At 53.7% G+C, this 24,387-nt stretch overlaps 1 protein-coding gene across 1 annotated transcript in view; it reads right to left on the reverse strand.

Moving 5' to 3' along the window:
- Positions 1-24,387, reverse strand: part of PLXNA1 (plexin A1) — a 115,436-nt gene that overhangs the window by 35,052 nt on the left and 55,997 nt on the right. Inside the window, exons 9-12 of the mRNA XM_071439649.1 lie at positions 15,809-15,923; positions 11,094-11,294; positions 2,975-3,071; positions 2,495-2,685 (exon numbers count right to left, since the gene is read on the reverse strand). Coding sequence (XP_071295750.1) covers positions 2,495-2,685; positions 2,975-3,071; positions 11,094-11,294; positions 15,809-15,923 — 604 coding nt within the window. The remainder of the gene's footprint in view (positions 1-2,494; positions 2,686-2,974; positions 3,072-11,093; positions 11,295-15,808; positions 15,924-24,387) is intronic.

Consider the following 24,387-nt stretch of genomic DNA (forward strand, 5'->3'; position numbering starts at 1 on the left):
TCCTCCTCCTCCTTGTGAAAGGCTCATTCCTGAACATCATCTCCACAACAAGGAAAAGCAGATGAGCTGAGGGTGGGAAATATGCAGCAGTGAACACTGTCCACATCATCAACCCCGATGGACTGCATGGAGCCAGGGGGTGTTTCTGCACAGTCCCACTACAGCCATTGCCTCTGGGGTTAACTTCTGCCCCTGGGCTGGTGACCTTCAGCACTCACGAACTCAGACAGGAGCACCCAGTCCCTTTCCACACAGGCATCCTGCAGGACACGTCCCAGGCCAGCAGCAGAGCTAGGACTGGTGCCTGAACCCTGGGTCACACCGAGGCAGTCACAGCTCACTATTTACACAGCAACAAAACCCTCTGGGGCTGTGGGGAACCACTGTTTGCCTAAACCTTGTTCAGCCCCTGCCCAAGTCTGGGATTGGAGCTCGTTCTAGCAGCTGCAGCCAGCAGCAGGTTGGGTCTTCCCCTTCAGAAAGCTCTGGTGGGAAGGCTGGCAGAAGTGGCTGTTTGTTTGGTGTTTCTAAATGAGTGTTAAAAGCTGCTCCTGCATGTTCCAGCCTCCTCCTCCTCCGCAGCAAAACTGACAAGGGCCACGTGTTTGGGGAGGAAGGAGCCCAGGAACGAAATGACACTGCTGGCCCCCCAGCACAGGGAGGTCACAGCTAAACAAGGTGTGTGGGAGGGGGGAGCTGCCAAGGAGAGCAATAGCTGCTCAACCCCCCTTTTCCCCTCTCCACCTCCGGACCCCTGGCCCCAACAAACAATGCTGCTTTTCTCCTAATTGGTTTCATAGGGTCCTTTTACATCAACAAGCAACCAGCTCCAGCGGGTACAAGCAGTTGGCTTGCTCTCAGCTCTGGTGGCCACAGCACAGCCAGGAGGTGCAGAGGCCAAGGGGTAGCCCCTTCCCAAGGGAAAGGATGTCACTCTGAGGGTCACAGGGAGCACTAGGAAAGACACCACTGAGGTTGGGAAGTGCCCCCACCACTGAACAATGGGTAAATGATTCAAGGGTGAAGAATCATGGTCATCTCCCAGCCCAGCCCCACCACCATGAGGACACCTGCACTCTGGTGAGCTGGCCAGGAAGGAGCCTCCACCTCCTCATGAAACCACTGTAGGAGACTCTTCTCCCTCATCAGCCTGTGCTGCCCTCTCTGCACTAGGCTTTTCTCTGGACCACTTGCAAGGAAGCCCACAGCCCAGGTGTGGGACTGGGGTAGTGGGAGGCAACAGGCAGGCTACAGGAGCAGCATCACACCAACAACCACTGTACATCCACACTGCCTGCCACCTCCCAGGGCACTGACACAGAGCAGTGCCAAGGTCAAGCCCACCTCCTAACAGATCCGTTCCTGCTACACCTGCAATTACTGTAAAATCTCATGATGATTCAGGGTGGGAGAGCTGTTAACCATCAGCTCTGGACCAAATGCTGTGACCAATGCTGGGAACCATCAGCTGCTGGGAAGCTGCTGTGAGTGGTGTGTGTGTGTAAATGCCTACAGCCCTGGTCACTTGAACACAAGAGGACCAGGGCACAGCCTACAGCAAGGCTATGACCTGCCCCACAGCATTCTCCACTCCCATCTTCCCTCAGGGTCTGGATTTGGGGAGTTCAGCCTGAGCACAGTGGGAAGCTGACAGGGAGCCCTGCAGCTCTACACACAACTTCCATGTAGGGATGCAGGCTCTGAGGCTCAATCCCACTTTTTCAGGATCAGATCCCTTCTCCTGCCAGCACACCATCAGCCCCAGGCAACTCTGCAGGCAGTACTTCTTGCAGGCAGGGATGTGCCCAGCAGGGCTGTTCCCCTCTCTCTCCACATGGCTGCCACCCAGCACACTGCAGGGCCCATCCGTGTGAGAGGCAGGCAGCACACACTGGGAAAAGCCAACATTCTCATTTCCAGCCTCCATCAGATAAGGCACTGAAACCCAAACAGATCAGATCCTGTGCTAAGACTCCAGTAATTAACACCTTCAAGGCCCGGCCAGCCGTGGGTTAGCAGAAATACCCACCAGTCCCTCCTTGTGAACCTGGATCCCAGCCCAACATGCATGTGAATATTAATATACACAATCCTAAAAGCAAAGGTCATAAAAGCTGTCAGGGAAATGGGATGATGATGATGAACTACTGGCCCCAGTGCACATGGCAACACAAGAAGCAACCTAGAGCTTCCCTGGATCCCTCAGTCATGTGCAGGAAGGGTTGCAATTTTGGAAACGAGCCAGAAAGCCCAGTGCCTGGGGGTGGTGGAGAGAGGATTTTAGCCTTGGAAATGGAACTGGTGACAAAAAACACTCAGTTACTAAACACTGAGTAGATCTGGCTGCTGTGAGCTGCCCGAAGAGCCCCATCCCCATATCCCATCAGGGTCCCTTGGCACAGGGTGTCCCACAAACCTTGGTGATCTTGGGGTCTGCACAGGATGTGGCACGTACCTTGGTGATTTTGGGGTCAGCACAGGGTGTGGCACGTACCTTGGTGATCTTGGGGTCGGTGCAGCGGCTGCTGCCGCTGCTGGCGTGCATCCAGCTGCTCTCGTAGGCCAGGCAGTGCTGGCGCAGCGAGCAGCGCCGCTCTGACACGCACCAGCCGCACTCGAAGCGCGGGTCGGCCTTGAGGCACAGCCCGCAGCTCTCCCGCAGCGCCGAGCACTTGTACAGGTGGGCTGCAAGGGAGGGAGGAGGGCAGGGTCAGCACAGCCCCCCAGCCCATGGGAAAAGGTTTGGGGGAAAAAGGCAGCTGATCTTGGCCGTTCCTACCAGCTCCCAGTGGGACAAACCCCTGCGGGAAGGAGCCAGCAGCACGCTGGACTCAACACCAAAGTGGAGTTCTTCCCAAAGCTCCTTGGGAAAAGCCTTTTGTTTAAAAACCTACCAAAGCATGGAGCAAACTATGGTCCAGAGCCTGGAGGCTGAGGGGGCACTGGGCCAGGTCCCATCCCATCCCTCACTCACCCTGGATGTTCTGGGGGTTGTCAATGACAAAGTTCCCATTCCAGACCACAGACAAGTTGACGGGCAGGTCACTGATGTCATTCCCTTCGTAGAAATACTGCAGGAGGAAACAGAAGGAGGCAGAGCCTGTTAATTATTGAGACAAATGTCCTAGTGGTGAGGGGCATAGACAGACATACAGTCCCATTACATGGATGGCTCCCATCAGCCCAGAGGAGAGGGACGGTGTCCTGGCTGGGACTTGCTGGCTAGGGACAAACAGGTCTGACAGCCACTCATCAAAGCACCAGTCACAGCACATGAAACCAGTGGGGCTGGATTCACAAAAAAAGACAAAGCAGCAAAACAGAGGGTTTGTAAATAGACCCAAAGCCCATCAACTCAAAGGTCTAAAGCTGCTGCTGCTGGAAGAGGAAGAAACAGATGGTGCCTCTGCAGCACAGATGTACTTCTCCCCACAAGGCTCCCAAGCCCTTCCCCATGTCCTCCCCACTCCAGGGATGCTCAGTTGAATATCTGGGATTATGGTCATCACTAGTGAAGCTTGGGGAGGACAGGCTAGGCACATCACAGGAGTGGATTCAGTAGAGTCACCCCCAACAGCCTGTGGGAGGATGTCCCTCACAGTCCCCTCCAGCCCCATCACCCATAACAAAATGACAAAGCTGTGGCCACATGGCTCTGGGTGGGACAGAGCTGAGGACCACTCCACTGCCACACCAGCCCTCAGAAACATCTCAGGAGAAAGCACACCACACCCCCAGATGCCCCAGTCCCAGCTCCACACTGTGCTTGGACATTGGCTGCTCTCCGTTTCAGGACTGGAACTACCACCCTGAGTTTCCATGTAGGAAGGTGACACCAGGGAATCCTACCCCCCTCCAGCTTTATGGGACCAAAACTCAGGCCTTTGGACCTGCTGCTGTCCAGACAAACCCACCTCCATTTCTCCTTCTGGCCTGGCCAGCACTTCCTCCCCATCCAGACCCCTCTCCCCTGCCTCAACATCTGAGCCCCAGCCCCAGCAGCACCATCAGTATTCCCTGCAAAGCCCCTGCATGCAGCCAGAGAGTTTAATCGATACAGAGGCAGGAAGGCATTTGGAACCATCCCTGACAGCTAATGACCTCCTTCGGCAAGAGATTCCCCGCTCCTTGCCTGAGAAAATGACAGGCGTGTCAGGAGAGATTAAATGAATGATTCATGGCTTGCTGGAGTTTGTTAGAGAGCAGTGGATGCACCAGCAGTGGTTCACCCACAGCCCTGCCACCACCTCCAGGCAGTCCCAGTGTCACCTTTCACAGCCCCAAGCTGTACCAAGAGGAGGTGGCCTCAGCATCTCCTCCAGCCCTGCCTCAGCTGCTGCCCCACACAGGACCCTCTGCAGTGGCTCTGATCTACTCAACCCCTCCACAAGGGGTGGCCCATGAAGGAGGCCAGTTGGAAAACAGCACTTCACTCTTCTCACCTGGCCATCAAAGCTGGCCCCTTCTGTGCTGAGTCTCTCCCCCAGAACGGCAGCATCACCAGCCCAGCATCAGACATGGCACCAAAATGGGGCACAAGCCCAGAGTGAGACCTGGCTACAGGAACACACCCTGCCCTCAGCACCACAGGGTGCCAATGAGAGCCAAGCCTGGTCCTCCATCACAGCTTTTTCTTGGTAATCCCTTGTCCATGAGCCACCCCCCCAAAGGCAGGGTGGAAGACCCCAAAATGCAGCCCTCCCCAGGGAGGAAGGCTGCTGCTGGTCAGCTGCACACAGCAGTTGTCAGACATAACACAGCCAGCTGCAAATCCAAGAGCTCCACTACCATCTCCTGTCTACAGGCAGAGCCCCATCACCCTCAACACAGCCCCCTGGACATGGCAGCTCTTGTTGTGTTTGCTCAGACACCTTTCACCACATCCCCACCGTGCACCATCCACCAACAGAGCCTCTCAGCAACATTCCTGTTAGCAGGCCCAGGAAGATGAAGCCAGAACTTGGCAAGGAATCCAAATCCGTTCACCTTGCCCTATCCTACTCCCACCCAAGGATATCCTCAACAGAACCACAAGGAGCTGGCCAGACCCACAGCAGTGAGCAGAGCCCATTCCCTGGCAGCAGGAGGGAGCACATGCTGGGGAGGGTGGTGGCAGTGCTGGAGCAGAATTTAGCTGTGACGAGCCACGTGGCAGCATAAGTGAAATTGGCATTTTCAATTTGTACTCTGACATGTCTCATTTGGGGCCCTGGCATCTCGGGAAGGCATCCAGCCTGCAGCTGTCCAAAACATTTATTTGCATCTCTCTGCCCCGGCTGCTTTTGGAAATTAGTTCTTCTGGGAGGTGGGTTGGAAGAAGAAGAATAGGGGGAGAGGGAGGGAGAACATTAACTCTTCATGCACCAGTCCTGAGACAGCAAGAGGCCAACTGCAAGAGAGACTGTCTCCCTCTGGGACAGGGCACAGTACTGAGGATGCTGACTTTGCTGTGGCAGGGAGCTGGAGCAGACAGCGGGGAGCAGCAGGAGCACAGGACTGAGTGAAGGGAAGTGGCAGATCAGGAGTCATTGCCTCAGCTGGTGTTCAAAGTGTGGGATCACTAAGGGAACATGGATATCAATGAAAAATGTGTCCTCTGCATCTGCATGTCTGTCAGCAGCCTCTAACCTGCCCTGCAGAGACAGCAGTGGGTCTGTGGCTTGGATGCTGCTCCTGGCCCCTGTGGAACACTGGAGGTGGAGTCAGGACTTGGCTGTGCACAGGCAGGAGCTGCAGCTGCAGGGGCTCCAGGCTGGGCCTCCTGGGACTTGGAGATCCATCAGATCTAATTTCCAAAATGTCTCATATTTTGAAAGTTGTTTCTACAAGGCCTCCTCACAACAGCCCTTGCCATACTGTAAGCACAAAAGTGGCCTCTCCACCCACAGCCAGGGAGGCAGCAGCAGCATCCAAGTAAAGCAGCAGCCACCTTCCAGCCCTGAAGGCCCCACAGCTGGTGGGGATCAGGCAGAGGGTGCTTACCAATCTGTCCATCCTATGGGAACCAAAAAAGAGCTCACAGACAGCCAACAGGTTCCATCACACTGGTTCCTCCCTGTTCAGAGCTAACATGGTGTTAAACACCCATTAAACATTTAACTGTTATTAACCTCCCAGTTAATCAATCCCAGTGGCTGGCAGCAGACTGGGATGAGCAGCAGGAGAGTAAGCCAGGATGGGTGTGAGTGGGGAGATGCACCTACCCAGGCAGCCCTGCTGTCAGACCATCTTCCACTCTACAAAGGTGCCCAGGACCCCCAGATGTGCCAAAGATGATTTGGCTTGGAAACTGCTATGAGGACAAGCTATGGGAAAGGGATGTTTGCTCTGGGAGCAAAATGCGACAGGCACAGCCTGAGAGCAAACCAACAGTGCCCAAAAGTGATGTGTGCTGATGCAGCACAGCCCACAGAAGGGGATGGGAGAAAAGATGTCAGCAACTGGGATGAGAACTGCCTGGCTCCTTACCTACCCCAGCCAGTCTCCCTGACCCTCCCTGAAGAGCTTACAAGGCAAATGTGGAAGAGAGGACAGAGGATGTTTCAGCCACACCCACCTGGATACTGGTCTTCCCAGCAAGGTCTCCTTCTGCAGAGATGAAGTTCAGGCAAGAGAACTCCTCACTAAGCCTTTCTCAAGGCTCTTTACCCAAAACTTATCTCAGGCATCTTCCCAAATAACAACCACCAACCTCACGTTCTTTTCACATCTCTGATTCTCACATCCACCCTGCCCCCATGCAGGGAATGCCACCAACCCTGCACATGACAAGGGCTGTGGCTGTCACCTGCTGTGGAGGTCCCGCTTTTGATTCTAGGAAACCCACTGCTCACACACCCACCAGCTAGCAGCAACAGGCCCTGAGAGCTACCCAGCTTCCCTTGGAATGAGAGATTCAGCACTCTGAGAAGGTGCCTCCAGGGAGCCACACAGGAGACGCAGCTGCAGCTAGCAAGAAAAACCTTAAAAATCTGTGGGCAGATTGCACTGAGATGCACTTTGGGATGCTCCTGCAAACGCCATGCCAACTGGACGAGGCACCAGCCCTTCCCATGCCAGAGGAGGCAGGGCAGCCCCACAGCCATCACACCCTTTCCACAGGGCATCCATGCCACTGCAGCCACAGCCTGCCCAACCCATCCCTGGGGAAGGCAGCAGAGGGGCTGCTCCTCTGCAGGCAAACCCACACATCCAAATTTCCTGTGCAGCCCCCCTCACTCCCACATGCACCATCCCCCTGGGCTGCATTTCTGGAGGAGAGCTCGGGCTGCAGCTGTGTCCTATTTTTCTGTAGTTGATGACCTCAACTCCTTCCCCGCGCTACAGGGACGGCAGTAATGTACATCGCGTCTCGCCAGGGCTCAACTGCAATTCATCATTATTTTATCTGCTGGAATTTAATTGGATCCTATCAAACTCTCCTGATACTCCCTTTTCACTTTAAACACTGCTGCAGGAAAGATAAATGTAGGCACCGCTAGGATGGAGAGCGCGGCTTTGTTGGCGAACGGAGCTGGGGCTGTGGGCTCCAATCCTGCTTCCCTCTCCATGGCTGGTCAATTAGAGATACATATAGTGGAGGTGTGCAGTGCTCAGAACAGGGCATGTGTGTATGATTTATGTTCCTCTATAAATATACCCTGGGCCGAGTAAAACACCGTCATCCGCACAACAGCACAACTTGACAGTAACGCTCAGCCTCTGGTTCTGCATCTCCTTTTTCTCTTTTCTCATGGATCTCCTCCTTTCCTCCCCAATCACACACAGGCTTCTTCACCTGGATTCCTCTTGCCTCAAATCCAGCATGGTATGAGAACCTGAGACCATGAGAATATGCCAGAGCAACACCCAGGTTCTACAGCAACAAAAAAATACTCAGAAAACATAAATCTGAGAGGTCTTACTTCACTCCCCAGCATCCACACTGGGGTATCACACATAAGCCCACCCTGCCAGTCCAGCTTGCTCTGTATCCACACCACTTTGTCCCAGCAATAATGCTCACTCCAGGGTGAATATCCCAACCTGAGCTGAGCCAGAGGGCAGGAACCTCCACAGCCACAGCAGAAACAGTGGGCAAGGTGGGTTCTCCATGCCAGGGGCACTGGTGAGAAAGGAACCAAAAGGGAGCCAGGGAGGTGGCACAGCTGCTCCTCACCACGTGGGGCTTTGGTTAAAAAGAAAGGGAAATAACTGAGGCATGATGCTTAATTTAAAGTGCTGAGACAACAAGCTCATGAAAAGGAGATCAGGGGTTCTTCCTATTTATACATTTAAAGGGAAACAGCAGCTCTGGGGCTATTTCAGCCTTTAGAGGAACATTTTAGAGAGAAAAAGCCAAAGCCTTGACAGTGAGAAACACCTGTAGCCGTTTTGCAAAGGCCAAGGCTAAATCAGATCAAGTCCAATGTTACAGGCATTAGTGCAGATTTGGGACTGTGGCACTTTTCAACTGCAAAACTGTTCCATTTCTGCAGCAATCAGGAGGATGAACTCTGTTGAGGGATGTCAGATGGGAAAGAACAGGCAGAGGCAAGGATATTTGGAGAATGAATTTCAGTGGCATCAACTTTATGCATTAAGACAGGTGACTGTTTCTCCATCCTCTGCTGCAAAAAGAGACTGGAAAAGTCTTCCTCCAGAAGATTAAAAGCAATCAATTTGCAAAAATTAGTTTATTGGCAAAGATCTTCATTTTCTTAGTTAGGCTTGTCTTTCCTTTTTGCATCTTTACAATATATGTGGAAAACCATTAGGGTTGCTTTCCTCTTGAAGAGCAGAAAGAGACCAAAGTGAGGAGGCAGAAAATGTTTTTTCAGCTTGGTTTATGGCCTGGGATGCTGGGGAATACCAGAGCTGGTCTCCCTTGAGTTTGCCAAAGATCTATTGGGTGTTTCAAACGATGTTTATAGTCAACACTCAGACCTTAATGAATGGACTGCTGAATATTTAACCAAGATGTCCTTTCTTCAGAGTGCTAACAAGTCATTGGAGTTTGACAAGCACTAAAACAAAAGACAAAGAGTTTTAAGGGGCTTGACTTATTATGCCTTTCATTCACCAGTGATTCAGGAATGCATCCCTTATTCCACAGAGTATTTAACCTCTTGTTTAGATCCCACTGAACTCCTGGAAACACTCTGTGCTTAAATGCCTTTTGGCATCCATCCTTCACTTGTTGGCTGGGAAGATGTCATCCTTTTCCTATTTCTCCGCTTGCCAGTGCTCTCCACACCAAAATCCTAACCCAAAGGATGAAGTGCAATGGAAGAAGCGTTGGGCCATGGCTGGGAGAGCCTGAAGCACTATCAAACAGCCAGATGGACTGCAAAAAGGCATGAAGGAGACAAACACCACACAAGTGTGAATCTGAATCCCCCACACCATAATGCAGCCTGGCTCACTGCCCTCAAACATTAAAGCAGGCGAGCAGACCCTGAAAGCAAAGCAGCTTCTTTCAAGTCAAAACTCTGTTTTTCTCTTTGTGTAGCCACCCTGCACTCAAAAGCCACATCTCCTGCCCCAGAGTGCAGCCCATGGAGCTGCTGCTACCTGTTCCCCACACACCTCACAACACCACACACATGCCCTTCTGACAATTTGTGCTGTTTTCACAGCAGCCCTGACAATTTCCAGGTCAAACATCCACCACTGTCAGCCCAGGAAAAGGTGCTGGTTACAGCTGTCCTATCCCTCTGGAGAAGAGCTGCAGAGGCCATGCAATCCTGGCAGCCACAGCATCCCTTGGGAAACACAGGGAATGCATTGTGCTTCAGACTCTCCCCCCTGCTTGACAAGTTGAAACATAGTGGGGAGAAATGAGTCCACATCGTTCAGAGCCTCTCTGCAAGCTCTGTTATGTAAAGGCTCCCCTCTGGCTCAGGCACCTCTCCCCAACACCCCCAGGAGCCATCAGGCTGCTGCTGTCAGCACTGTGCAGCCACAGCACCTCCCCACAGGGAGCATCCTGCAGCACACGTGTCCCACACTGCTTTGGAATAAACTCAGCCAAACCCCACACTACAGAGCTGGGCAGGAGACAGCTCCAGGCAGGGGAGAGCTGGCAGAGGGCTGGACTGGCTGCACAGCATCCCCCAGGGCTGCTGCTCCTGTCCAAAGGCTCTGCAGCCCTGGGATTGCTGGAGGAGGGAGGGAGCCAGTGCTCATCTTCAGTGGTTTCTAAATATCACTTGTGCCACCAAAGAGAGCAGGGATCAGCACTGGTGTTAGGCTGCAAATGAGCTTTCACAGTAGGAGAGATGAAAAACAAATTTTAAAAGGATTAAACGGGCGAGCAAAGGGAGGGGCTGGCTGCATCTGGATGAGGGCAGGTCGGTGTAGAGCACAGCAGGCAGCTGAGGAGCTGAGCAATGGCAGCTCCCAGTGGGGCTATTAGCACCCAGAGTGGCTTTGTGCATGGGCTAGTGCTCAGCGAGAGGCACACATGCAGCTCACCCAGGGCTCCTAAACCCCCTCCCACTTAGGGGATAAGGTGCCTGGAGAGGGCAGAGATGCCTGCAGGAGAGAGCTGAAGTGACAGGGGGCAAGGACACCAAGGCAGGGAGCAATGCAGGGAGCATGGGATGGAGGCAGGCAGGCAGGGGAAGGAGGCAGCTGCTGGTCAGATCGGGGATGGAGTCAGGGATGGACAGAGGCTGCAGGGGAGGAGGGGAAGCACTTGCAGGGCTGGCAGGCACAGCTGCATGTGGAGGGCTCCACGTGTGCAATGGGACACAGAGGTGTTACCTCTGTCCTGCCTGTAAAATGGGACAGCTTGGTCAGGGGGGCTCCAGCACATCTGGGCCCAGCTGGCTCCAGTCCAGGCAACTTTCTTCAGCTTTGCAAACCCAATTTCCTTGGAAGTGCTCCCTAAATCCTGGCGGCTTCAGCAGTGATCCTATCTGGAACAACCCCAAGCAGCCTCCCAATGCACCTGGGGGTAGTGGCAGGGAGCTCCCCTCACACACCACAACCAACACAAGCCCTGTCCCTGCCATGAGAGAGCACACAACGAGCTGGGCTGGGCCTGGGGCAGCAGGAAGGAGCAGCCCACAGACAGGGCCCCCAGCAGGGAGAGCTGCTGCCCCACTCACCGAGGTGTTCTGGCACTGGATGCTGGTGCTGTTGAAGCGCAGGGCGGTGACGCGCGTGGTGCTGCCCGGGATGTGGAAGATGCACTCGTAGTTGCGCTGCCCCGACTGCGGCTGCGGCAGGTTCTTGGCCGTCAGCGTGATGGGCTTCACCACGCCCACGGGGATGTAGATCTGGGTGGAAGGCAGGATCTGAGGGCAGTCCTGCAAGGGGAACAAGAAGCAGATGATGAGATGGGAACATGGTAAAGCCTCCCCTAGCACCCCTGTGGCCCTCTCCTGGCTGGCAGGCTTGGCAATGCACTGCAAAAACACCACCCTGAGCACATACGTGAGAAAATCCTCGTGTGCAGCAAACCCAAACCAGCATCCTGTACCTGCTCTGCCCAAAGCCCTGAAGACAGGAACGAAGAGCACAAAGGAACCTGGTGCCAGGGCAGTAGAGTTCCACTACTGCCCTGGTTGATTTAGGTGGGAGGTGGGGAGAGGATCCATCTCTGGAATCTGTAACCTGCCGCTGCAACAGCAACACGTGTTTGGGCCAACTGGAAACAACATGGGCTTCAATGCCATCATTGCAGCCAGTAGGTTTTTCTGGACTGGACTCTGCACTGTCAAGCTACCTGCTCAGCCCTCCTGCTTCCCTTACAGCCTCCATCCCCCTTCTTTCATTAGCAGAAAGGAAGAGCCTTTTCCCTCTTTGACACAGCAATGTGCTCCTGCAGTGTGGCAGAGAACCTGCTCTGCAGCAAATTTTGCTGCTGCTGCTTCTATTTGCACCAGCTCAAAGCAGTGTCACCCCACCCAGCCCGGCTGCAGGCTGCCCAGCACACAGTGACTCCAGCCAGGGGATGCTGCTGAGTCTGAGCTGGAGAGGAAAGCACCTCCCTGCCAGCCCCTGGGGAAGGAGACATTGGGAGGGCAAAGCACTCCACTTTTAATAGCCACGGGCTCCCAGCTGCTTCAGGGGAGCTGGTGACTCTTGTGTGCAAAGCACAGGGGAGCAGGAGGGAGCAAAAATAAATGAGCTCAGGCAGCAAAACAGCTCTGCAGCCCTGGCGGGTAACACTTCTGCAACAACAGCCTGATGTGATCCCACACCGACTTTGCTGAGCCAGGCGCAGGTCTCACACCTACAGCAGCTACTCCTGGGAGTGCTGGCTTGAAATAACATCAAGAGAGAATAACGTGTGAGCTGCTTTAGAAACAGAAATGCAGTGGACACAGCCACCCCACTGCTCTCACAAAGCTTCCCATGGCCACAGTGTGGCTGCAGGGGCAGCTCTGGCCCCAAGGCCACCAGCAGCCATGTGTGACCAAGGCTGCCCAGCTGCCTCTGCCATCCTGCAGCAAGCCAGGCTGAGCCTTGCAAAGTGCCAGGCTTTATCTCAGCCAGTATGATTAATTAACTTTCAAACAATGCAGAGAAAAGAAAAAGAAATTGTTTGATTTAGCGAATCTTGACAGAAAATCCCAACCACTTTTACTCTTTGGATTTTCTGTTCTTCACAAGTCTTTACTCCTCAAAAGCACAGTTTTCAAGGGGAGAAACTATTTATCTCCAAAACACACTAAACAAAATAAAAGTTGAGAGGAACAGTAGTGTTAGCCCCAAAGCAGAGATGGCAACAGGGCTGGGGCAGTCTGGGGACACTGGGCACTGCTCTGCCACCTCCCTGCTCTGTATCACAGCTGCCACTCTGCAAAGTGGGGCTTCAGTTCCCCCCCACTTCCAGAATCAGCTCAACTCACAGTGGGGACACACCTCATGCCTGTTGCCATTTCCATGGAGTGTCCCCATCACTGCATGTTGGTTTTCCCCCACCAGCTCCCAGCTTGGAAGTGCTGTCAAGGAAGCAGCCCCTGCCTGCTTGATCTCCTCCACACTGCAGGGGGACCCCATGGGTGGCACAAGCCTTCCTCACAGGGTATGCTCACACTTGGCAAATATTAACTCCTGGCTCACTCTCCAACACTCCAATCTCCTTTTTCAGTAATTATTGCTGCAGCCCAGCTGGGGTGGTGGGTGAGTCCATGCCCGCAGGCTGGGCTCACCATGGCTGTGTGCAGGCATGCCCAGGGAGCACAGCAGGCACGGGTGTCCCTCTCCCCACACAGGCAGGGGGGGCTCATTCGGCTCATTCCCAGTTTGAGCCCAATCCCCCCATGATGTCACAGGCTCCACATCTGCCAGCAGAAGTGTCTCATCCAGCAAAAATGTCAGGCTGTGCCCAAACAGGAAGCACCTGGTGCTGGTGGGCGCCCAGGGTGCCCGGAGGGGTGGGGGTACGAGGACAACTCATTTCCCCTATGAGCGAATCCAACTGCTGACACAACTCAGTCTGGCACTGCCCAGGGCTTCCATCCCTTGGGAACACTCTGCACAGCCCACAGAGCTCTGTGTCCTGCCAAAAACAGCCCCTCCCAGCAGAGCCCCAGGCCCCAGGAGGAGGCAGCTATGAAGGCATGGGATAAGCAGAAAGGAAAGGCCCCAGCTCACACAAACTCCCAAACATCACACATCAGATTTTCTCCATTAAAATCATTTTTCTAGCTGGCCGAGAACATGACATGGATGTCCAGGTTTGTCTGGAGAGGTTGGAGCTTTAGAATCACACTGCAAATGCTGCCATTTGAGTTTCACTGGCAGCTCCCAGCTCCAGCTGCAAGGCTGTGCATCAGCAGAGAGAGGATGAAGGCAGTCTGGGACTGGGCCTGACCCCAGCTTTGAGGTTCCTTCACAAAGTCCTCAGCCATTCCCAGTGATGGGGAATGAAGAACAAACACAAGCTGAACCTACCTAATCTGAACCAACACACTTGTTCCCCACAGCCCAGGAGCCTTTCACCCTCCACAGCAGCTCTGCATCAGCAGGGGCTGTCTCACAAGAGCAGCCTTCTGGGATGAAAAATGAACAGCAGCCTGTGCTGCTTCATCACCTCTTCCCCAGCCCTGCATCCCCCAGCAAAGCCACAGAGGAGGCAATCTCCAGAGTCCAGGCTTTAAAGCTACCACAGACAGAGAACAGGGACATCCTGGCTGCTGTCACCATTTCCAGGCACATTTATGTGAGTGGTGGCTCCTACTCATGCCCATTCCAGCCCTGCCACCCCCAGAAATCCAGACAAGCATTCCTGGCATGCCATGGACAGAGTGCCATGGATCACTCTGTTTTCCTACAAAACAACCACTTTCCCACCCAGGAAATTGTGGTGAACTACCCATGGGAAGGAGCAGAGACAATTACCCTCTGTCCCTGCATTTCCTGACCAGTGCCCACCACACTCCAGCCAACACAGACAGACCAAATCCTGCTTAAAATAACCTTCCTGCAGAGAGGATGGGGCTGGATGTCTACCACTAACTTGTCTGGTGGTGCCATGGGACTGGCACTGAGCCCCCCCACCCACCACACCACCCTGCTGGGGACCAGGATGGCCAGGGATGGGGACAGGATGTCTCATCCCAGCCTGGTCACAGAGCCCACAGCTGCAGCTGCTCTGAGGGTGCCTCACCATCCCTGCTGGGAACTGCTGAGGCCACACCAATGTGCAAACAGGCTGAGCCAGGCCATCCAAACCTCAAAGCAGGCACTGGTCCATTTCCCAGTGTGGCCAAAAGGTCTGCTGGGGGACACCCTGCTCACACTGGGCAGTGACACAAGCTCCTGAGCAGCCAGCCCGTGGGAGAGCTGCACACATCCCAAGGGCACCACCACTGTGGGGAACAGCCAGAGGCTCTGGGGTTCAGCTGGCAGGGAGGGGGGCAGATCCCATGGCCTCAGTGAGGGGAATGGGCAGAATGGGCAGGGATTCCAATGAGAACTGTTGTGTTCCAGAGGTCTGGACACCACGTGTTGCATTTGCAGAAGCAATGCCAGGGCTGGCTGGCTGGCTGGAGTGTGACCTCAGGGATGCCTGAGATAGGCAGATTGCTCACTGGATTTCTTACAGCACAAGCTAGGGGAAAACAGCTTTTTCCAGCTTTCTCAGGTTAGTAAATTCCCCTGGAGGCAGCAGGACCCTTCCCACTGGGGCCATGTACAGTCAGTGGGAAACCCAGATAAGTTAACTGGAGCCCCCTTCCAGAACAGGGACAGAGTTTCCTTCCCATAACTCTCCCTTCAGGATCCAAATGAGCATTTACTGTAGAGCCAGCAGTGGCTTGCCAGACCTCCATACCCAAGCCAAGCAGGCACCACAGGCTGGGGACAGCAGGATGTCCTGCACACACCCTGCCAATGGCAGCTCTCCCCAGTGGGTGGCACGGATGCTGCACAGGATGAGCCCCCACAAAGAACATGTTCCTTAGCAAAGCAGTTGAGATGAAGAAGGCGTGAGCTGCAGCAAAACAGTTTGTTTTACAGATTTCAACCTTCCCCTCTCCAAAAACAAGTTGTTCTGCAATGACAGTTCGAGCTTGCTCCCTTCACAAACATCAAAGGAAAATGCTTTAGCATCTCTGCCTTTGTTTTTCCTTTCATTCAGCCTAAAGTGCTCCGGGCTTCAGCCGACTTCCCAAGCTGCCTGTCCCCACCAGCACATACTTCATCAGCATTTCCCTTTCCTCCCTCCCTCCTCCTCAGGTAGTCCCAGCACTCCAGGAGAGGCAGTGGGGATGGTTTCTGAAGGAGTCTGCCTTCTTCTAACCCCTTCCCCAGAGGGCAGGGGACCCTGACAGGTCCAGAACAGCCGAGGGGAGCAGTTTCACACTCTTACCTCAGAGAGCTTGACACGGCCCTCCAGGAAGGAGCAGTCAGCAGCGTTGTGGGTGCAGATGTGGCGGTACTTGCACCAGTGGCAGGGGAAGGAGCCGTTCACGCAGGACAGGCAGCTGCAGAGAGACAGAGGTGGGCAGGGTTAGGGCAGCATCAAGGCAGAGTGCACAGGGACATTTCTTGGGATGCTTCAGCAGGACAGCATCCCCAGGTGATCCTGTACCTCGGGGTGGAAAGGATCCCTTATCCATGGGGCACGGGCCAGGCACTGGGAGGGAGATGCCTGCACAACCTGAACCCCCAGGCTTTGCCCATGGCAGGGTGGGGGGATATGGTCCTTCAGGCACTGCAGGATTTGTGTCCCAGCTGAAGAGGCCACGTTCCCTCTTCCTCTTGGCAGGCTGACCCTGACCACTCCACTCCAGCAGGGGCTGAGCTCCAGACTTTGGGAGCTTTATTTGGGTTCACTGAAAGGCGATTTTAGCAAGAGGCAGCAGAACAAGGGCTCTGCACCACGGGGGAACAGGGGAGAAAGGGCCAGATTAATGCATGCTCATTGAGAGGAAAATTATAACTGGCGAAAGGTTGGGTCAGATTAACATTTCAGGACTGTAGGGCCTTTCAGGCACTCACAATAGGTTGTGTGTGACCCCCTCCCTCAGCCCCCTCAGCCCCAGCCCTCCCCAGCCGCGCCTGCGTTGTGCCTGTGGCTTCCACCCTTCCTCAGCCCCAGACACTTCCATCTCCCCCCCAGCCTCCTCTCAGGGCTCTTTGTGCACAGGGATCACTCCTGCTCCCCTCTCCCCATCTTTTCTGGGGGTGTGTTCAGGACCCAAGGATGCCAGGAGCCCCCATGCTCTGCTTTCCATTCCTCTTAGCAATGAAACCAGCCCAGGGACCTGATGGCTCTCCCCAAAGCAAGAGGGGACACACAGAGTCCCATTCACAGGAGTGGCACCTTGACAACCTGGCTAGCTTCCCTTGCTAACCCCCTCCCAGGCACCCCTGTTTGCATCCCACAGCTGGAGGGAGGCTTTTGGGGGTTTCCCCCCTGTGAGGAGGGAAGGGGCAGAGCCCTCCCTGCCATGCTGTTTTTGGGGGCAGAGCAGACAGGTCTCACTTTTAGTACAGGAGCCTTCACAGGGTGGGTCTGCACCAGGCATGCCTGTGCAGCCCAAGCTGTTCTCCTGAGGAGGAGATGGGAGAGCTGCTGAGGCATAGGCTAAAAGGCAGTAAAAATAATCAGCCTGGCTTTTAAAAAAAAAGAAAGAAAAAAAAAAAAAAAAGAAAAGAAAAAAGCAGCAGCACTAGTTTTCACCCTAGAAGGCTCATACCTGCTCCTCACTGATCCAAGCATCAAAAGGATCAGGCCCAAAGCAATTATATTTAAACAAAGACAGGCTCTTTCCCTGAACACAGCTCTGGCAGGAGGCAGGCAGCCCTGCCCAACCCAATCCTCCTCCTAATCACAGCTACCTCTCTGCCTCAACCCCTGGGAAACGACAGGAAAACACAGCATCACCCTGTGAGGCAGCAGAAAGACAATCTTCCTGGAGAAGATATCCTTGGTGGCAGAGCCTGACATGCCAAATCCCTCACCCTCCAGCAGAATTGTCACTCTGGAGGTGTGGGGACCCGAGGGGGCCACAGGGCGAGGGCAGCCCAGGGTGCAAAGACACACCCAAGGCTTTGCAGGAGCAGGTCCCCCTGCCTGCCCTGGGGTTTCACACACCATTACATATACAGCAAGAGCTTCCCAAATCCATGCACACACACTAAGGAAATATTTAATTAAGCTGCTTGCAAAGGGGGCTGGAAGTCATTTCCATGTTTCGCTCACATTTTCACTTCCAAATGAACAGCCCTTTTAGCTTTACCCACAAATATGCTAATTGAGATGCTCCTTATGCAAATATATGCAATTTTATTTCAGCTGCAGAGATTCAACTTAAAAGCAGAGCCCCAGCCTCCTATCTCTGACTGCTTTGATGGAGGGAGGTGCAGAGGGTGGGGGAAATAGGGAACACAAACAAAGGCAAAGGACAGTCCTGACCTCCTGCTGAGGGCTCAGGCAGGACCAGTGGACAGATAAATCCAGGCTATGGAGGGGCAAGACAGGGAACATACAGATTAATCCTCATGGGAGTAGCTCAGCCCCAGAGAGGTCACATAAGAGAGAAGCACAAGCAGCCACAAGCCAACTCTCAAGTTGCAGCACAACCTCCCATGAATCCCCCCCACCATCCTCCAAAGAAGAGATTTTCCAGTCACCAGGTCCTTCAGGGTCTGCAAAAAGACTCCCCAGTCTTTCTACCACCTCACAAGGCATCTCAAAGCAGCTGGGTGAGTTCCTGATGCAGCCCTGCCCCGGGCACCCCAGCCCCAACAGCTGCAGCTCCACTTGCAGTTCTTCAGGGTCAAAGCCAAATCTTGGCTATTTCAAGACCCTCCTCACCTGAGGCTCTCCTTTGCCATTTAAATATTGCAGGTCCCAGCTGGTCTCCCCTTGTCAAAGGATCTCAGGTTATCTCCACATACACACTGAGGTGCATGGTTCCCCCTTCCTAATTTGGCCCTCCCAGTTGCTTCTGACTTAACTGAGCCATTCCTAAAGCCCCATCCTCAGGGATGGCTTCCACACTCTCCCTTCTGCCATAAGGACATCAGATGCCACTGTGAGAGCACTCCCCACACACACCATGCTCTGCAGCACTTCTGCTGCATTTAGAGCCAGTCCAGGTCAAGTGGTGAGTAAGTCAGCACTGGGTGCCAGTAACATGGTGAAACCCTGCTCACAGCCTGCCTGGCTCCTGCTGGCCTCAGCACGGCTGTCTGACCACCACAGCACCCTGCAGGGCTGCCCAAAGGCCAGGAGAGGAGCCGAGGCAGGGCTCCCTGGCTGTGGGTCAGGCTGGGCAGCAGGGCTGGGGCTGTGTCCCAGGTGTCCCCGTGCCACGCTGCGCTCCTGGCACGGGCACAGGCTGCTCGGCAGCACGGTGCCATCTGCGCCGTCTCTCTCCTTCCCACGGTCAGGCACTCTTCCCTCATCACTCCTTGCCTAAGAGGCTTTCATCACTCCTGGTAATTAGAGGGAGGCTCTCCTTCATGTGTTGAAGTGTTCTGCCTCCCCAGAGCGTGCCAGCAGAGCGAGGAGCCCAGGGAGGCACCGGGGGTGGGGGTGCAGCGCCGATATGGACCCACAGCTTGTTCCCCATCTGCCTCCTCCCCAGCCCTGCCAGGGGCCAGGGAGATGAAGCCCAGGCGAGGCAGGGAAAGGGGGCCAGACCCACTGGCAGTGCCCTCCTTGCCTCCTGGTGACCTCATGAGAGAGGCATGGCACCAGCCTCAGAGCAGCATTTCAGGGTCACTCTGTGCAAAGTGCCCCATCCCAAAACAAGTCCAGGCTCACTGCTGGCCTGAAACCTCCCCCAGGCAGGGCAGGCATCCTTGCAGGCAGCAAAGCAGCTCTGCTCAATTTTGGGTGCCCCAGGGTCAAAGCCAGAGCCTCTCCACAGCCCCCACACTTCCCCACATCTCACCCCACAGCTGGGCCAAAAACTCCCCTCCACTTCCATAAATGATCCCAAATTTGGTAATGCCATGCTAGGGAAAGGACTGCAGAGAAGCAGAGGTGCAGACAGGGCAGAAGGACACCAAAGACCAGGGTGGGTACAGAGCCAAAAGCATCACTGCAGGATGAGCCCAGAGCCAGGGGCAGCTTCAGGGACTGACTCCTCCCTGAGTGTGCAGGCACCTTCAGTGACCACAGAGAGGTTCCAGCTGTCTCCACACATGACCCAAAGCAAAGCTGTAGCTGATGGGAAGTGTGGAGAGCCAGCAGTGCTGGATCCACACTCACTCTCCTTCCTGCACTGCCAGCCCCAGGCATGCCACGATGCCACGTGCCCAAAGGAGCCCAGAGCTCTTCATCACACTGAACAGCAGGGGCAGAAAACAAAAGCAGCATCCAGAGGAGTGAGATAAGCCTGAGCAGCAAACAGGAGCAGGACAGGAGGTGTCCTGCAGGCACACACACACACACACCAAGGCTATTTCCATGGCACAGCACGTCCCTGAAGGAAGGAAGGACATGGAGTGAAGGGCAGGGAGGAGGAACAGGGGGAAGTTGAATGGCACCAAGAGCAGAGCAGGGGAGGTCCATTAAGAAGGGAAATGATAAACACAGTGTTGATGAAAACAGCATCTGCACAGGCACAGCACAGCCGCCTGCGAGCCCCCTGACTGTTCCTCAGATCTCCTCTTGGCAGGAGGATGCATCCTTAGTGAATACTCAGCTCCAGCACAGCCTGCATCTGGAGCAGCAGCTGTCAGGGCTGAGGGCTGAACTGCAGTGCTTTGGGCTTTAGATCCATCTCTCTATCCTAGGGAGAAGGGGAAATCCTAAAGAGCAGTGGAAGCAGGCTCTCAGTGTCCCCCCAGCCCTACACAGACCCACAGGCAGGCAGGTGCTCGGGGGGGAGTCAGCTCTGGCCTCCCTCCATCCCTGCCCATCTCAATCCATTTCTACCCTTTCTTTCACACCAACCCAATTCTTTTCCATCCCTGCCAGCTTTTGCCAAGGTCCTTACTCACGGGGCAGTCCAGGGCATTCACCATCACACTGGAGGATGCAGAATCATGGCCCGGGTTTTTAAGAGAATTTTCTTGGAAGACACTCAGCTGCCTCCCCTTACAGAAGCCTAAGACCAGGCTGTACCAGCCCTCCTCATTCACAACATACATGATGTAAACCAGGTTATCCTGAGCTGTCTCTGGGGCCATCCTACAGGATTTTCCACCTGCCCCAGCTCAGGAACACGCAGGGATCTGTTACCACCACACCACTCAGCCACAAAAACTCAGATACACTCACTCAACTGCTTGCAGCCATCTGTCCATGCCTTTGAAAAGAAAGCATCTGTAAGCATCTGGGAACAAGCAGCAATGGGCCAACAGAGAAGCAGCCACTCCATGTGCGGGCAGAAAGAAAGGCTGCAGAGAGGAGCCCAGAGAGGAGCCCAAGGATGCCCTGGACACCAGAACAGCCCAGCCCTGCCTTACCAGCACAACCCTGCTGCTCCCAGCCCTTGGGACATGCATTAAAATCCCATTTACTTAATGGAGGCTTACAGGGAAAGCCTGACCTGTGGGATAGAGACACAGCAGAGTCACATCTCTCCAGCCTGGAGGAGTTAGAGCCATTTGGCATGTCTGCCCTTGCCCTAGCATCAGAGAAATTCAGCACCCTGAGCTGATGGGACACGGGTGTCACAGCTGTCACTACACTGAGGCACAACCACAAGGCTGGTAGCATCATGGCCACCCCCTGGACTGGAGACAAGTTTCCAATATGCTTGGATTCCCTCTTGGAATCAGACTTGCTGATATGATTTTCCCCCTTTCCCTGTGCCACACCTGGATTTTTGCTTCCACATTGCAGTAGCAGGACATGCTGGTGATGAGCTGAGCACGTTGGTGCTTGAAAAACCAGCAGCTCTGCAAAACCTGCCCACAGAATTGAAGGAAGCACCAAAGGCTCTCATCTTCTTCCCCATTCCACTCCATTTGCCAGCTCCCTTCCCACAGCCACACACTCCAAAAAGCCAAACCACAACAGGATTTATGAAACAGAGTTTCCAGAGGAGAAATCCAGCAAGGAAACATGGAAACAGCGGGAAGAAATAAATACATCTTGCTATTCCCTGGAATTGCTCACTAGCTCTCTGTGAGGATTCCCTACTCCCCCACCTCGCCAGCAAGCTCTGCCAGAGGCAGGCAGGGAGCCTGGTGTTACATCTTTATCTTAAAAGGGGACTCATTTCCCCACAAATGCTTTGAAGAAGGCGTTTAACTCTGACAAAGACGGCCTCAACATCTGCCTGTGCACGCGCTGGACTCGGTGATTCATTGCAGGATCAAAGGTGCTGAGCGCCTTCAAATGCTGCACTTGATCAGTGTCCCATGGGAAACCCCCACAGGAACCCACCCAGCCCTGCCACGGGGGTTTCCACCTCATCCTCCAGTGCAGGAACCAGAGCCTGTCCCCAGGAGCTGCAGACAAGCCTGTGGGCAGCCCTGCTCTCTACTCCCTCAGCCACCCACATCCTCCTTTGCAAGGGCCCCATTTCCCTGCATCAAGCCCTTGGTTTCCACTCCCCTGTTAAGCCCCACAGCTCAGGCAGAAGCATCCCCTGCCCAATGCCCAAGCCTTTAGGAGCAGGATGCCCAAAAGACACCACTGCCTGAAAACACATGCCAGAGCTCCTCAGGAGCCCTGAGTACATAAAGCTGGGACTTCCAGAAGCTTCCCAGGTAACTCCTGAAAAGGAATGAAGCCCCAGAGAGGATGCAAATTCCAGATGAGGGCTCCCAGGGACCCTGCACAAAGTATCCCAGGAGCCACTGATGCTGGTCTGTGATGGGCACAGTTCCATCACACAGGCATAAAGCCCTGCATTAACAGATGGGACAGCTTTGGAGCTCTACCTGGAAGGCACCCCCTCTGCTCAGAACATCACAGCCAAACACACAGGCAGCACAGCCCCCTCTGTACTCTCCTGTAGAAGTGATCAGATCCATCTTCCCTTCTGCAACCCCTCCCTTGACCAGGCAGGCTCCAGCAGCCCTTGAAAATGCATGGGAAGAAGACCTGCCAAGGTGGTGGGAAACAAGAGAGCCAGGATGCTCACACAGCAGCAGGACCAGCCCCACAGCCCACGTTTTGCTGATGCCTTTCCAGATGTCTGCTGAAAATAAGAAGTGTCAGCCTCTCCCTGGTGAACATGGTGGAGCTGCATTGGCTTCCCTTGGAGCTACCCCAGCTGACATCAGCAAAGAGCTGCCTCACCAGCCTCCCATCTCTCCACAACCACCTGAAAAATCTCACTCAAACACTTTGTCCTCATCTGAGAAATGATTTGACATGCAGAACTCTGCCTTCCAACCTAAGCAAAGCCATCCAAATATAAAAAGAAAACAACACACAGTGATCAGAGATCTCCACAGGAAAAACATTAGCCTCGTGGAAAAGCACATTGTTCCTAATACAGAATTTATCAGGCTGACATATAGATTTTCCTGCACAAAATATGAAACCTCTTTCTGAAAGGCTATTAACTCCAGAGAGATCCATTAAAGAAGTCTGTCTGCAAATGGTATTTAAAAGTATTGCATCATCCCAGGAGGTATTGTCATGCTCTTTGGCTACAATTCGACGGCAGGTCACATAGTTAAAACTATCTCCAAGCCCTAAAACTCTTGATGTCAAAAAAATAATAATGTTCAGCAGCTTAGAACATGGACTTTTCTATCAGCTTCAACTGGAGCCATAAATATTAATGCATCCATAATTAGCCTTTTTAAATAATGCATCCAAAATTAAACATCAACGCAGTAATAAATCAGTCAGGCTCTTTGTTGTAGGTTTGTTTCAGGGGGGGTAGGGGTTTTTTCCCCTCCTGTGTCAGGCACATAAAATAAAATGCCAATTCCCTCATCACCTCTCCCCACCAGACCACTGATTGGACCAAATCTGATGCCATTTGTACTTAAAAGTCATCTTTCTTTCATTTACAAAAATAAAAGTCATATCTGCTTTTTGATTTGCAAAATACTGACATGCAGCCAGCCCGAGCCAAAGCTGAGCTAATGTTACTGAAACCACAGGATGTGAAGGGAGACAAAGCTCATCTCAGAGTCAAGGTGAGGGAGAAAGTCAAGTTTGCAAAGTCTCTCCTCCCAGGAGGAGCCCTGTTCCCTGTGCAGAGAGCAGGAGGGAAGCAATCCCTGTGATGCAGAAACTTTGCAGGGCTCTCCTCTGACACATCCCTCCTGGAGCTCCCTGTGGGTGGGTTCCCAGCCAGGGCACCTGCAGCTCACCTGCTCTTCCCTGATCAAAGGGGAAACTCTGAACAGGTTTTGGAGGTGTGAACTCCAGCAGAGCCCACAAGCCAGGCCCAACACTTTGCAAAATGACATCCAAAAGAGATCACTTGGCATTTGCTTGTCTACAATTACTGATCAGCCAGAGCTCCACCATCCATGGCAGGATTCTGGCAGAGAAATGAAATCTCTTGCATTCTTGAGCTCCTAATTCTTTGCCCAAACACATCCCAGCATGAGCTCTGACGGTCCTACAGCACAGCACAGCACAGCCATCCCCCCCTGCTCAAGAACACTGTCTGCAGCTCCTCAGCAGGAGCTGTGGTTTGAGACTTTAGACACCTTGCTTAGACAGCACATCAATAATCCACACCTCCTCTATTTTATCAAACGCATATCTCAAGCTGTCTAAAAACCCTTACAGGAGTAGATTTCACAGCAGCCTGACAAGAAAGCAAATTCACAATTACTTCCAGTTAGGAAATTCTTGGGTAAACGCCCCAGGACATGTGGCATGTTCCATCCCATGTTGCTGTAACTTTCCAGCTCCCTCTCCAGCAAGCCTGGGAAGCAGGTACCGTGGCAGGAAAGTACAGGCTTCTCCTCTTGCATTGCCAAGTCACTCCTATTAACTGTTTCCAGGAATAACAAGACACTTGGCGTTTTCAGTCACATGGATTGATTTCTACAGTCTGCAGT

The sequence above is a fragment of the Agelaius tricolor genome, unplaced genomic scaffold (genome assembly GCF_023055355.1).
Source record: "Agelaius tricolor isolate 1412-34295 unplaced genomic scaffold, bAgeTri1.0.p SCAF_14, whole genome shotgun sequence".
In the NCBI taxonomy this organism is placed as follows: domain Eukaryota; kingdom Metazoa; phylum Chordata; class Aves; order Passeriformes; family Icteridae; genus Agelaius; species Agelaius tricolor.